Below are 16,139 nucleotides of genomic sequence, written 5' to 3'. Positions count from 1 at the left end.
TAGTTTTTTGATTATTCCCTGGACTGAAGCGATCATTGCATTCTCTTTGCAGGCCATTGTTTTGCAGCAGGAGCACTGTTTGCCTTAAGTCATGATTATCGGGTAATGCAGAACAAGACTGGATGGTTTTGTTTCCCAGAAATTCACATCAAAACTTCCTTTTGGAATCAAGATACATCGAGACATTATAGAGTAAGCTGCGGTAGTTTTGTAGTCTTGCATGTTTTCGTCTTTCTCAACAAGACAGTTAATAGTTTATTAGAATTTATTCACTTTCAGTGATGAATAACCTGATTCACATTTACCGAGTGTGTTTGGAATAGCCTAATTATAATCACATGTGATGTTTTTTTTCTATGATTCAGTAAGTGTTCTACATAGATCCATGCCGACACATCTGCAGACCATCCAATGTTGTTTCAGTACTTCCAAGATTCTGAACATAGCGGTTTTTCCATTAGCTTTCTACACATGTCAGACACACCAACCATGCCTGACCAGTTCTGAAATCCTTTTTCAGATGCAAAGTTCCCAGTGGGAGAGTCTTTTCAAACATGATAATGTTCGGAAAGAGGTATAATGCACAAGATATGATGAAAAGTGGGATGGTTGATGCAGTAACTGACAGCAAGCATCTGTTGGATGTGGCAGTATTAACGGCAGTAGAATGCTTAGGTGAGTAGACTATAACTGGGTCATCTGCTGGATGTAGCAGTGTTAACAGCAGTAGAATGCTTAGGTGAGTAGACTATAACTGGGTCATCTGCTGGATGTAGCAGTGTTAACAGCAGTATAATGTTTAGGCGAGTAGACAATGACTGGGTCATCCTTGTATGTGGCAGCGTTAACGGCAATGTAACGTTTAGGCAAGTATACAATGAACGGGTCATCTGTTGGATGTGGCAGTTAGGCAAGTTAACGATGACTGGGTCATCTGTTGGATGTGGCAGTGTTAACAGCAGAATAATGTTGAGACGAGTAGACAATGACTGGGTCATCCTTATATGTGGCAGTATTGACATCAATGACAACTCCGCTTTGCCAACCTACAACTATTGATGTGCACCAGCCGTTGTTGGCATTGTAACCGATTTCAATACTTGATTTCAGGTTCACATGGTTATGACAGGACTATGTTGACCATTATGAAATCTGTTATTTATAATGCAGCACTGAAGCAGGATGCTGAATACATAGATTCTCACTGCAATGCGTTTTCTGCCGCCTCGAAGTTATGAATGTATGGTGGTATGACGAGAAGTTTCCCGAATTGTACAATATTCACAATTTACATATTTTCAACACAAAAATTTATTGATCCTAAAGTTCATCATTGCAGTACAAAATGCCAAGAGTACATGATTTTTAACCAATAGGAAGAATCTTCACAGAACAATAAAGTTATATAAAATATATATTTGAGGTAAATAAATATTACTGAAGTCATTAAAGGTGCGATGTTTCAAGAAAATTTTACCAGTTTCATAAAATACCCACGATGGCCAGCATGATGGGACAGAGGTTTACACCGATGATAGACCTACCATGGTACATACATTTTACATCCACCCAATTCTACACATACTTTTGATATGATGGTCAACACCAGCGAGACCCAGTGTTTTACAGCTTTAACAGAAATGCGATCCAACTAACTACACTTATTGACTTGTCCCACCAACGGATTATATCACATCAAATATTGAATCCTTTAATCGCCTGAAAAAGTCTCCTCTCTCCTGGAAAATCTATGTGGTACAACTCAAAGATTACAATGTTGTTGAAAAATCTCAAAGAACACTCTGGTCCAACCCAAATGTTACAAATTTTAAACTGGTCCCACCAGTGTTTCATTTTAATCAAGTAACCAAAGTGTTAAAAATCACACCACAGAACACCTGATTGTGAAGAAAGTGGTCCAATAGATCAATCTCATTACAGAACCCTCCAGTCCAATCAGAGTTTTTAATATTAGCAAAAATTCCCTGGTCCAACAATGGGTTCCAATCATGTTGAAGGCACTTGTGTATTCAACAGTTTTCAATATCATTGAACTCTCTGGTCCCACCAGGAGTTCCAGTCATGTTGAAGGCACTTGTGTATTCAACAGTTTTCAATATCATTGAACTCTCTGGTCCCACCAGGAGTTCCAATCATGTTGAAGGCACTTGTGTATTCAACAGTTTTCAATATCATTGAACTCTCTGGTCCCACCAGGAGTTCCAGTCATGTTGAAGGCACTGGTCTATTTAACAGTTTTCAATATCATTGAACTCTCTGGTCCCACCAGGAGTTCCAATCATGTTGAAGGCACTTGTGTATTCAACAGTTTTCAATATCATTGAACTCTCTGGTCCCACCAGGAGTTCCAGTCATGTTGAAGGCACTGGTCTATTTAACAGTTTTCAATATTATATAACTCTCTGGTCCCACCAGGAGTTCCAGTCATGTTGAAGGCACTGGACTATTTAGCAGTTTTCAATATCATTGAGGACTCTCTGGTCCCACCAGGAGTTCCACTCAACAGCTAAGAGAGTACCAATCTCTACAAAGAACCCTCTGATCCCATCAATATGTCCAATTGTTTCAGCAATCCTACTAGCTCCCAAAACAACTAGCATGTTTTCATGAACGATTCCATTTTCCCACAGAAGATTGACTAATTTCACTATGATAATGTCATATACAGTTCAATGGGGAGAAAACCAAGCTATGGGTATAAATGATACAGGCAAATTTATGACTAAAGTAAAGGTTAACAAAGATATAATAATAAATAACAAAACTGAGGTATACTGTTCAGTATAATGGTGTCTTTCCATAATAAAAAAAAAATCAAAACAAAAACTGTTAATTTAAATGAGTTATTTATCAGTACTGCTATGCAACAAAGAAGAATGATCCATTGAGCTTAGAAAAAGTAAAAATTATGCCCCTCCCAACAGAAACACTACACATGGTTTGTAACTGCCTAATCCCAAGACTCCTCTTCTTCTTCGCCTCCACCTCCCCCAAAATTCGGTGCGTCCGATCCTCCTCCACTGTTGAAATCAGATGGCTGTAAAAGTAGAATAACATTTATTATCAACTAATCAAGTTTTTTTAAATATTGTGTCAGGTGTCAGCAAAATTTCAAAAACTTCAGAATTGATTTTGATCAAATTTGGTATCTTGAGGTAATGTGCAGAAATGATTAGTTTTAGAGGGACATGTCAGTGTCACCTTTGACCTATTGATTTGTCAGATATTTTGATTGCTTATAATCTGTATTCACAAGGAAGCTCTACTCATTTGTAATTTTGACCCACTTTTTAATAACCAACCGCCATCATATTTGAATCCTCATCTACCTTCAATCATAATTGAGACAAATATTCAAAAATATCTTATAATTAATAAAAATATTTTCTATCAAATCTGAACACAACTACCATTTAGGATAATTACTTGAGGTGTAACAGAAATAAATAATGTATTTATCAGGGTTCATAGTACCAAGAGCCAAATGATTTCCAAGACTTCCAGACCTTTTCCCAAACTTTCTTGCACCCCCAAGACATTTTAACCCTTAATTCAGGCACAAGGATAGCAATCACTGCCGACACTTGTCGGAAATGGGGTAGAAAACACTTAATAAAAGACTATGCAGAGAAAACAGGCCTTTCTAAAATGAATTACCGTACCGGTACAGTAATAACTATGAAGAAATTTAAAGACTTTTCAAAGATTTTTTTATTTTTCCTGTTTTAAAGACAACCCAAAGACTTTCCAGTCCTCAAAAAATCCAAAGACTTTCAAAGGATTGTTTAGTGCAATATAATAATTACTATAATGATGACAACGTAACCAACTAGATAAAACAATAAATTTCAAATATAGAGATAAATGAAAAAAATTAGCATGGTAAAGCAAAGCTTCCATATAACTACAAAATATGCAATCATTGTTTTATAAAGTCATAACTACAAAAGGGATATTCCAAACAGTAAAAAAGCAATACCATTAGCACATGTTCAGCACCAATTTATAGAAAGTTGTTTTGAAATTTTCGAGATTTTGCTTATACCGAAATGAGATATATAAATTATCTACTTAATATGAAGACAAGGCTAATCATGTCCATTGTATCACCTAAGTTTGAACAAAATCCATACGCACACAAGCAAAATCAGGCTCCAGAATGGCAGAAATGCTTAAATTTGATGAATTTCAACATTAATATGGTCACCCTTCAGTCATCTTGAATAAGACATGAAATGACTAAACATGCTTAAGAATTCCAAGATGCACGTGTGATTGGCCCAGGTCTGTCTGAGAGAGATGGGCATGTAGCATACATGGACAGACAAAGTTGAATCCACAAGTACTCATGTCTGAACAGAGACGAATAATCAGTTATTGTCACATACACCATGGACTTCAGAACTTCACCATGCAGACCACAATATGCACATTAGGTCTAATGTCATAATAAATCCTGCTCAACCCTATCAAATGCTTTGGGAAAATCAACAAAAACATTAAACATGCGATCAACTTGAGAGATATTTCTGTGCTAAAGACTATAAGTTGTTGTATATCTTTGGTGAAAACCAGCTCAAGATTCAACTATAACACCATTTTAATTATTTAATTCAACATTTTACTTGTAATGGTCAGTAGGAAAATTCCCCTGTAATTGTACGTTAACATTGGAAAGTCCAATTTATTTCCTCCAAACCCACAACCAGTTCACTAGCATATAGGAGACATCACTTACCTTGCGAGCATCTCTTCCTCCAAACCCACAACCAGTTCACTAGCATATAGGAAACATCACTTACCTTGCGAGCATCTCTCGCTCCAAACCCACAACCAGTTCACTAGCATATAGGAGACATCACTTACCTTGCGAGCATCTCTCGCTCCAAACCCACAACCAGTTCACTAGCATATAGGAGACATCACTTACCTTGCGAGCATCTCTCGCTCCAAACCCACAACCAGTTCACTAGCATATAGGAGACATCACTTACCTTGCGAGCATCTCTTCCTCCAAACCCACAACCAGTTCACTAGCATATAGGAAACATCACTTACCTTGCGAGCATCTCTCGCTCCAAACCCACAACCAGTTCACTAGCATATAGGAGACATCACTTACCTTGCGAGCATCTCTTCCTCCAAACCCACAACCAGTTCACTAGCATATAGGAGACATCACTTACCTTGCGAGCATCTCTCGCTCCAAACCCACAACCAGTTCACTAGCATATAGGAAACATCACTTACCTTGCGAGCATCTCTCGCTCCAAACCCACAACCAGTTCACTAGCATATAGGAGACATCACTTACCTTGCGAGCATCTCTTCCTCCAAACCCACAACCAGTTCACTAGCATATAGGAGACATCACTTACCTTGCGAGCATCTCTCGCTCCAAACCCACAACCAGTTCACTAGCATATAGGAGACATCACTTACCTTGCGAGCATCTCTCGCTCCAAACCCACAACCAGTTCACTAGCATATAGGAAACATCACTTACCTTGCGAGCATCTCTCGCTCCAAACCCACAACCAGTTCACTAGCATATAGGAAACATCACTTACCTTGCGAGCATCTCTTCCTCCAAACCCACAACCAGTTCACTAGCATATAGGAAACATCACTTACCTTGCGAGCATCTCTCGCTCCAAACCCACAACCAGTTCACTAGCATATAGGAGACATCACTTACCTTGCGAGCATCTCTCGCTCCAAACCCACAACCAGTTCACTAGCATATAGGAAACATCACTTACCTTGCGAGCATCTCTCGCTCCAAACCCACAACCAGTTCACTAGCATATAGGAAACATCACTTACCTTGCGAGCATCTCTTGCTCCAAACCCACAACCAGTTCACTAGCATATAGGAAACATCACTTACCTTGCGAGCATCTCTCGCTCCAAACCCACAACCAGTTCACTAGCATATAGGAAACATCACTTACCTTGCGAGCATCTCTCGCTCCAAACCCACAACCAGTTCACTAGCATATAGGAAACATCACTTACCTTGCGAGCATCTCTCGCTCCAAACCCACAACCCGTTCACTAGCATATAGGAGACATCACTTACCTTGCGAGCATCTCTCGCTCCAAACCCACAACCAGTTCACTAGCATATAGGAGACATCACTTACCTTGCGAGCATCTCTCGCTCCAAACCCACAACCAGTTCACTAGCATATAGGAGACATCACTTACCTTGCGAGCATCTCTTCCTCCAAACCCACAACCAGTTCACTAGCATATAGGAGACATCACTTACCTTGCGAGCATCTCTTGCTCCAAACCCACAACCAGTTCACTAGCATATAGGAAACATCACTTACCTTGCGAGCATCTCTCGCTCCAAACCCACAACCAGTTCACTAGCATATAGGAGACATCACTTACCTTGCGAGCATCTCTTCCTCCAAACCCACAACCAGTTCACTAGCATATAGGAGACATCACTTACCTTGCGAGCATCTCTTCCTCCAAACCCACAACCAGTTCACTAGCATATAGGAGACATCACTTACCTTGCGAGCATCTCTCGCTCCAAACCCACAACCAGTTCACTAGCATATAGGAGACATCACTTACCTTGCGAGCATCTCTCGCTCCAAACCCACAACCAGTTCACTAGCATATAGGAAACATCACTTACCTTGCGAGCATCTCTCGCTCCAAACCCACAACCAGTTCACTAGCATATAGGAAACATCACTTACCTTGCGAGCATCTCTCGCTCCAAACCCACAACCAGTTCACTAGCATATAGGAAACATCACTTACCTTGCGAGCATCTCTTCCTCCAAACCCACAACCAGTTCACTAGCATATAGGAAACATCACTTACCTTGCGAGCATCTCTCGCTCCAAACCCACAACCAGTTCACTAGCATATAGGAGACATCACTTACCTTGCGAGCATCTCTCGCTCCAAACCCACAACCAGTTCACTAGCATATAGGAAACATCACTTACCTTGCGAGCATCTCTCGCTCCAAACCCACAACCAGTTCACTAGCATATAGGAAACATCACTTACCTTGCGAGCATCTCTTGCTCCAAACCCACAACCAGTTCACTAGCATATAGGAGACATCACTTACCTTGCGAGCATCTCTCGCTCCAAACCCACAACCAGTTCACTAGCATATAGGAGACATCACTTACCTTGCGAGCATCTCTCGCTCCAAACCCACAACCAGTTCACTAGCATATAGGAGACATCACTTACCTTGCGAGCATCTCTCGCTCCAAACCCACAACCAGTTCACTAGCATATAGGAGACATCACTTACCTTGCGAGCATCTCTCGCTCCAAACCCACAACCAGTTCACTAGCATATAGGAAACATCACTTACCTTGCGAGCATCTCTCGCTCCAAACCCACAACCAGTTCACTAGCATATAGGAGACATCACTTACCTTGCGAGCATCTCTCGCTCCAAACCCACAACCAGTTCACTAGCATATAGGAAACATCACTTACCTTGCGAGCATCTCTTGCTCCAAACCCACAACCCGTTCACTAGCATATAGGAGACATCACTTACCTTGCGAGCATCTCTCGCTCCAAACCCACAACCAGTTCACTAGCATATAGGAGACATCACTTACCTTGCGAGCATCTCTCGCTCCAAACCCACAACCAGTTCACTAGCATATAGGAGACATCACTTACCTTGCGAGCATCTCTCGCTCCAAACCCACAACCAGTTCACTAGCATATAGGAGACATCACTTACCTTGCGAGCATCTCTCGCTCCAAACCCACAACCAGTTCACTAGCATATAGGAGACATCACTTACCTTGCGAGCATCTCTCGCTCCAAACCCACAACCAGTTCACTAGCATATAGGAAACATCACTTACCTTGCGAGCATCTCTCGCTCCAAACCCACAACCAGTTCACTAGCATATAGGAAACATCACTTACCTTGCGAGCATCTCTTGCTCCAAACCCACAACCAGTTCACTAGCATATAGGAGACATCACTTACCTTGCGAGCATCTCTCGCTCCAAACCCACAACCAGTTCACTAGCATATAGGAGACATCACTTACCTTGCGAGCATCTCTCACTCCAAACCCACAACCAGTTCACTAGCATATAGGAGACATCACTTACCTTGCGAGCATCTCTCGCTCCAAACCCACAACCAGTTCACTAGCATATAGGAGACATCACTTACCTTGCGAGCATCTCTTGCTCCAAACCTGCCACCTTTAGCTCCAAACCCAGTACCAATAGCTTGCTCTGCAGCTTCTTCCAGCCAATCAGGAACAGGTTGTAATGCCTGCAAATAAATCAAAGAAAGCTTAGAAAGAACTCCCATGTGCTGAGAGTAATCGAGACGCATTAAAATTAATTCAAAATTTATGATTTGCTTTTCAAACGAGAAGCTTGGCAACTAATTTTTGTCTACTATTTGAGATGCATAACATGAAAAAAATGTGATTCACATTATCAAAATTTATAATACATACAGAAAATACATTTGATTTTTCATCCATGATTTTTAGTCTAATTTATTCCAGAGCACCTCTGCAATAAATTCAATTTAAATCTGATTTTTTTTTAGATGGGCTAAAAGTAGATAATCAATATGCATGTTTATCAACATTAAACTAATCATGTCTGGATTACCTCAATGAACCAAATGAATTATTATACAAATTAAGCAATTATTATGCATAGATTTAGGTCTGTATATTGTTTCAGACCGCACATGTACAAAATGTCATTATAATGTGATGATTAATTCTATTTAAATTAGTGGAAAGCTGAAAAGTAAATTATTATGCAAATTAGGTAATTATTTATAGATGTACATAAACGTAAAACTAATTTGATCATCACATTATGTACTAAGATTCAATGAATTAAGATATGTACTGTCACAGATCATTTCATTGAAAAGTGATTATAACCAAAAATTGTGATTTATTATGCAAATCAGGTAGTTAATATGATATGATTTTAATTCAAAACTGAGAGGATCTGCACCTTGGTCTGGAGCATCAATGTACCAATTTTCATTGAAATGGAATAATTAGTACATGTGAAATCATTGTACTAGCAGCCTGTCGGCTGATATAGCTCCGCTGTGATGCATGCTCTGAAAGCAGTGACTAAGAAGCAATTTAAACTTATTGCTAGCTGCTTTAATATCGCAAGACACCAACTTTTTTGATTTTGTTGCAGAGAGTTTTTCACTAAAAGTAGAGAATTGAAGATATCTTTACGAAATGGGCAAATTTAATAGAAGTCTACCCAAGCTGCATGTGTACAAGTTTCAAAGAATTTGGACTACTGGTTTTGAAGGACAAGTCAAGAATATGTTTTTTGATGAAAAATGACGAAAATATTTGCTAAAATTAGAGAATTGAAGATATTGTCACAAAATTAATAAATCTGACAGAGGTCAACCTGATGTACTTACATATACAATATCAAAGCAATCATACTAGCAGTTTTCAAAGAGAAGTCGTAAATATAATTTTCTTTTACCAAAAATGACAAAAATATTCATCAAAATTAGAGAAATGAAGATATCATCACGAAATGAACAAATCTGAGAGACATACCAAGTATCAAAGCATTTGAGCTAGCGGTTTTCAAGAAGAAGTCGAAAATAGCATTTTTGACCAAAAATATTCGCTATAAATAAGACAATTGAACATATCCACACGAAATGAACAAATCTGAGAGAGAACCACCCAAGGTACCTTCCTAGAAAGTTTCACAGCTATACAGTTTGTGGTTTTTAAGAAGAAGTCGAATAATCAGTAATACTATAAGCCCTGCTCGATAGCGGAGCTCAAAAGCTGAAAATTGGCTAATTATGCAAATTAAGCAATTAATATGCACTGATTTTGATCCAAAACTCAACAGGTCTGTGCATTGTCCTAGAAAATCTATGTACCAAGATTAAAAAAAATGGGATAATTAGTACCTAATCAAATTAGTTGATTAATATGCACACATATTTACTTAAAATTAATCAGGTCTGTGCATTGTCCTAGAAAATCTATGTACCAAGATTCAAAGAAATGGGATAATTAGTACCTGTCACGAATGTCAAACATTAAATCATGTTTATGTTGTATGTCGTGATGGTGGCGTTTTGTGTTTGTCTTACGGCGATAGATAGGCAATGTTGTTTTTGGCGATAGATAATTGTTAAATATAGAGTGGCAAGATGTTTCTTTTAGTCAGCACTAGGGAAGCGGACTTTGATAGAACCCGATCTGAACGTTCATGTGATCAAATGTGGATGTCCGATCTTGTAGGTACTACAGTAAGCCATTGAATAATATTGCATCATGGGAGTTTGTGATCTATTCTGGAGGACGTCGGTTCGCCGTTGCTGGCAGTATACCATTTTTTACGTGTCTACTAATCACGCGTTTGCAAGTAACGTTAGAACAATACACTGTGTATTGTCATACAAATTAATGTATTGTGATCTACGGAATGTGCATCATAAAGATAATTCTATTGGCCAATTCCGGCCTACTGCAGTTAACGAGTGGGGAAACTCGCCAGTGAATGACATTCCCGATTTTGGTTCTGAACTGGATGTGCCTTCTAATTTATGTTACTGGCTACGGAGGTGTACTGCGGTGCAAGGGAATCCACCCGGACCACTCTCCTTCTACAAGTTACGAATATTGGACAGATAAACTCTGTAATTGATTGGTATCGTGCTCGACTGAGTGTGCAGCGTGTATTCTACGACTACAGTGCTTCTGACTGCGTTTTGTAATTACCGTCGTCGCCACCGTTAGCAGAGACTCGCTGGAAAATACACCGTTATCACGCAAAGACCCGTTTTCATCTAGTTGAAGAAACTGTATCTTTTAGGTGTGTGGAATAAAGTACGTTGTTTAAACCTTACTCGTGTAGCGTGTACTTGTTGTTTATGTCGCATATAAATTATACAACTGTCTTAAGTTTCGAATTATTAAAGGACCCAGTTCACAGGGGTGTTATGGGTGTCATTTGTTTGGGACAATTTGAAACCTTAGCTCAACCCAACTAGCACCCTGTGACAGTACCTAATCAAATTAGTTGATTAATTTTAAATAAATATGTGTGCATATTAATCAGGTCTTTGGATTGTTCTAGAGCATCTATGTACCAAGTTTCATTGAAAAGTAATGAAGTAATAGTACTTGAAATATCAAAAGCTGCAAATTTATTAATTATGCAAATTAATAATATTTAATATACAATTAATTAATATTTCACATATCTGTCTGTACCTGAGATATCAGTGGAAAAGCCAAAAATTGACTAATCATTATGCAATTTAGGTTAATTATATGCATAGATTTTTTACCCAAAACCTAATCAAATCTGCGCATTAGCCCAGAGCATCTATACACCAACATACTGTTCTTGAGATATCAGTGGAATGAACAGACACAGACACAGACAGACAGAGACAGACAGACAGGGTAACTGCAATAACTCCCATTGTGTGCGAAGCACACAGGAGTCAAAAATAGCACTGGAACTAATTTAGCCAAACTTTATAATTGCAAATATAAAATTGCTGACTGTTTTACCTCAAGTATTGAGTGGGATTTTAATAATGATTTTGTAAAACTGCCATTCTCTTATAAATACATGAAATTTCACAAGTTACTTACATCTGAAAGTATTTTGACTAGGGGTCTCGCCAACGCAGTATCTCTGTCATTATCAAAAAAAGATACAGCTTTTCCTATGTTACCAACACGACCAGTACGTCCAATACGATGTACATACTCATCTATGTTATCAGGAAGATCAAAATTTACAACATGTTTTACACCAGGGATATCCAAACCTCTTGCTGCTACCGACGTTGCAACAAGAACAGGAGTCTCACCCCTCTTAAAACAAGACAAGGCCTCTTCTCTTTCCCTCTGTAAGCGGTCTCTGAAAATATAAGATTACAACTCTGTTGTTAGACGAAGTATAGATTGATATAAACCATGTTAATAAAAATCACAAAGTCTTCTCAGAAGTTAAACTACACATTTCTTGCCGAGTGTATGTAAGGGTGGGAAAATGATAGGATAGAGATGGGATATTATTACATTGATGGAACAGATTACACAAGATCAAGAGATTTACAACAAATTAGGGAAGGGAATATCACAGCATATGGTCTGAAGTTTATATCACAGGGTAGAGAAGGTCATCTATGCATACAGATTAACCATATGTACAAGTGATGACTCTTTACAGGAATTCAGGCAGATGTAATGTAGAGTTATGGCTGAAAGTATTGTAGTCATAGCCACCATGGCTGAAAGTATTGCAGTCACAGCCACCATGGCTGAAAGTATTGTAGTCATAGCCACCATGGCTGAAAGTATTGCAGACACACCCACCATGGCTGAAAGTATTGCAGTCATAGCCACCATGGCTGAAAGTATTGCAGTCACAGCCACCATGGCTGAAAGTATTGCAGTCTTAGCCACCATGGCTGAAAGTACTGCAGTCACAGCCACCATGGCTGAAAGTACTGCAGTCACAGCCACCATGGCTGAAAGTACTGCAGTCACAGCCACCTAGGCTGAAAGTATTGCAGTCACAGCCACCATGGCTGAAAGTATTGCAGTCACAGCCACCATGGCTGAAAGTATTGCAGACATAGCCACCATGGCTGAAAGTATTGCAGTCACAGCCACCATGGCTGAAAGTATTGCAGTCATAGCAACCATGACTGCAAGTATTGCAGTTGTAGTCACCATGGCTGAAAGTATATGGCTTTTACATGTATAGAAAGGCGAATATGTGTACGCATGGGGTACTTACCCATGAATACTGGTTGTGGGAAAGCCAGACTGACTTAGGTAAGAAGCCACAAAATCAGCACTTCGTTTGGTTTCAACGAACACCACAACTTTCTCCGTACCTGGAAAAGAAGAGATGACATCAACTATAGCCTTTGCAATATTAAAGGAAAGGGATAATGTAAACCTCTCCAATCATGCAATTCAGTGAAAATTGAGGAAGGTCAGTGACCCTCAACATTGATAAGTAACACAAATTTCTAGCAGTGACCAATCAAAAAGTGTTGCTGTAATTATGAAACCTGTAATCCGACAAGCTGATTTGTACAGTTTTGCTGAAGCCCACTATCCATGGATGTATCTATGAACTTGCATGTGATCTTGACAATCTTGATTGAGAGTAGCAAGAAACAGGATCCATCAATCAGCATTCCTGCTACAACAACTCAATCAATTTCAAATTTAAAGTGGGAGGGTCTCACCTGCACACGTGCAGGAATTGAGTCTTAAGTGACAATAATACACGTCAAAAACGCAAAGGCTCATGGGTAGACGCTTGTTTGTAAACAGTGACAAGCTATAGCCACCTGACGCATAGGCATGTGATGACACCCTTGCTTTAACTAATAGATTTAGTTGTCTTGTATAATGCAAACATGCGCTTTGGGTGTTCAATTTCCCATGTTATAAATTATAATTATAGTAATAATAGTTTACGATATTACACAACTGTAATCTGCAGTGGTAAAAATAGTGTAAAATAAAGTAGTAAGCCAACCAACTGTGGAATAAATTACCCTTGGACGGTAATAGATAGTAAACAGAAAAAGTTCATTAACCTCACATGCGAATAAAGTGCTAATTTCAATGGAGAAATTATATTTCTTCAAATCCAATTTATTTTGAATTGTTAAAGTCAGTTAAGAATGTAAGGTAAATAACTACCTGAAAATATTTATTCTTACCAACATTACTAAGTATTTCCATTAGTTTTTCCTTTTTCTGAAACTGAGATTCCATCTGAACAACCGACTGCTCAATATCTGGAGTGGTGCCCCCAACACGGCCAACTGTTAGGAAAATATAATCATTCAAAAAGTCACCAGCTAGTTTTTGAATTTCTTCTGGAAATGTAGCACTAAACATGAGGGTTTGCCTATCTTCTTTGCTCGGCATATTGGGACTGGCCACTAGTCTTCTTATTTCTGGCTCAAATCCCATATCCAACATACGATCAGCTTCATCAAGAATAAGATACTTCAGTTTTCCTAAACCAACCTGAATGAAGAAACCACAAAACCTGTGAATGACAAACAAACTATCCTCCCCAAAAAATAGTATCAATACCTGTATAAACAATTACATTCGTTTGGGATCACAACAAATACCAATTAAAAATCGATTATAGAAAGCTTATTAAGAATATTGGAAGCATATGAAGTACAAATAAGGAATATTTAATTTGTATGACTAATAGAGCTCTGCTACCAAGATGCAAACTGCAAAACCAATCTGATCCACAATATTGAAGTTTATAATGCTTAACAGAAACAGATGTTATTTGGAAATACTTACTTTGCCTTTGCCAACAAAGTCAAGTAGTCTTCCTGGAGTGGCTACCAAAAGGTTGCATCCTCGTGATAACTCTCTAAGTTGATGTTGAACACTGGTACCACCGTAACAAACTACAGGTCTCAATATGGTAGAATAAGCAAACTTCAAAGCTTCATGATGTATTTGGAGAGCTAATTCTCTTGTTGGTGTGATCACTAGAGCCTGAGGCTCTACTGCTTCAGAAAATGAACTGCCACTCAGGCCGGATTTTATCATGCCGGTTAAAACCGGGAGTAAGAATGCAGCCTGTAAATACATCACATTTGAATCAATATCTCAAGACAACTATATGTTTGTTTTTGTTGTTGTTGTGGTGGTGGTGGTGGTGGAGTTGGTGGCATTTAAATTGAAAGGTTCATAAAAAACGTGTGATCTGATGTTCAAAATTGCCGCTGTGTCAGCAGAGCCTTGAGTGTCCCCCCTAATGCACAGAAAGAACTAATCTTATAGAGGTCCATCCAAAGTACACATATCAAGCAATTAGAGTAAAGGTTTTTAAGTATCGGTAGTCAACAATAACATTAAACATAGTTGAACTCTGGTGACCTTGCCCTTTTTAAAAAATGTAATACAATTCCCTTTCCATAGTTTGTTTCAATATGCATATGCATTGTCATAATTAATTTTGAATACAAACAAGATTTGGGGTTGAAACAACAGAGGGGAATCAGTCTACCGAATGTCCTTGATAGATGTCAATATCTTACAAAAACATTGGTGCCTAATTTGTTTAATTATTTTAAGGGACATAACTTTCAGCTTTCTTCAAAGTAATTCAGATATTTTAGTATAAAAACAAATGCCTCATCTCAGAAAAAATCAAAGAAAGCTTAGAAAGAACTCCCATGTGCTGAGAGTATTGGAAACACATTAAATATAATTCGAAATTACTTAGCTGAAAACTAATTATGCAAATCAGAAAATTAATATGACCAGATTTGAGTGTAAAACTAATGAGGTCTGCGCAATGTAACAGAAAATATATGTCTCCAAGTTTAATTGAAATGTGATTAGAACCAAAAAATTATGAATTATTATGCTTATTAGGCAATTAATATGAACAGATTTTTACCCCAAACTAATTAGGTTTGTACATTGTCCTAGAGCATCTTTGTACTAAGTTTCATTGAAATGAAATAATTAGTACCGTGAAAACTCCAAAATTTCGACCCCTCTAAAAATTCGAACGCCTATTTATTTGCCGGGTTTCGGTGTTTTATTTACCTCCAAATTTTTGACTCCACTAAAAATTGCCGACTCTTTTTTATTCGAAAATTGCGACCAGTTTTAGTTTTCCCCCAAACGAAAAAAACCCCGATGTGAGCGTTCAAATGGGACCTTTCCTCGAAGGCATGAATCCGGGTTTCTGATTGACTGAGAAATTTTTATTTTATTGGTAACGAAAATATATTCTAAATAAACGAAGTTTCAAATAAAAACGAACACAAAAATCTCGGCATGCTGCGTTTCTGAATTGTTGATTATTACTGTACTCAGTAGTGATTACAATAATGTACACAAAATAAATTTGTTGAATGGTTATGAAATACAAATAAAAGTCAACTTAGTTTCATCGTAAGCGAATGATTCCGGTCTCGTATAAACGTTTGATGCTGTAGGATATTCGCCATGTTCTCTTAGGTCAAATCGCTAATTAACCAATCAAAAAGCTGGATGATGCCAACGTGTTCAAATTACCATAGCTTATTT

At 38.4% G+C, this 16,139-nt stretch overlaps 1 protein-coding gene across 1 annotated transcript in view; it reads right to left on the bottom strand.

Annotated features, from left to right (window-relative positions):
• Nucleotides 1-1,293: 1,293 nt before the first annotated feature.
• LOC102802538 (ATP-dependent RNA helicase DDX4-like) overlaps nt 1,294-16,139 on the bottom strand; it is a 91,736-nt gene continuing 76,890 nt past the window's right edge. Inside the window, exons 13-18 of the mRNA XM_085503507.1 lie at nt 14,391-14,675; nt 13,781-14,093; nt 12,838-12,937; nt 11,682-11,952; nt 8,216-8,320; nt 1,294-3,058 (exon numbers count right to left, since the gene is read on the bottom strand). Coding sequence (XP_085359633.1) covers nt 2,972-3,058; nt 8,216-8,320; nt 11,682-11,952; nt 12,838-12,937; nt 13,781-14,093; nt 14,391-14,675 — 1,161 coding nt within the window. The 3' untranslated portion in view covers nt 1,294-2,971. The remainder of the gene's footprint in view (nt 3,059-8,215; nt 8,321-11,681; nt 11,953-12,837; nt 12,938-13,780; nt 14,094-14,390; nt 14,676-16,139) is intronic.

This window comes from Saccoglossus kowalevskii, chromosome 9 (genome assembly GCF_978046115.1).
Source record: "Saccoglossus kowalevskii chromosome 9, keSacKowa6.1, whole genome shotgun sequence".
Classification (NCBI taxonomy): domain Eukaryota; kingdom Metazoa; phylum Hemichordata; class Enteropneusta; family Harrimaniidae; genus Saccoglossus; species Saccoglossus kowalevskii.
The sequence above is the reverse complement of the archived record's forward strand: the minus strand, read 5'-3'. Positions and strand labels throughout refer to the sequence as shown.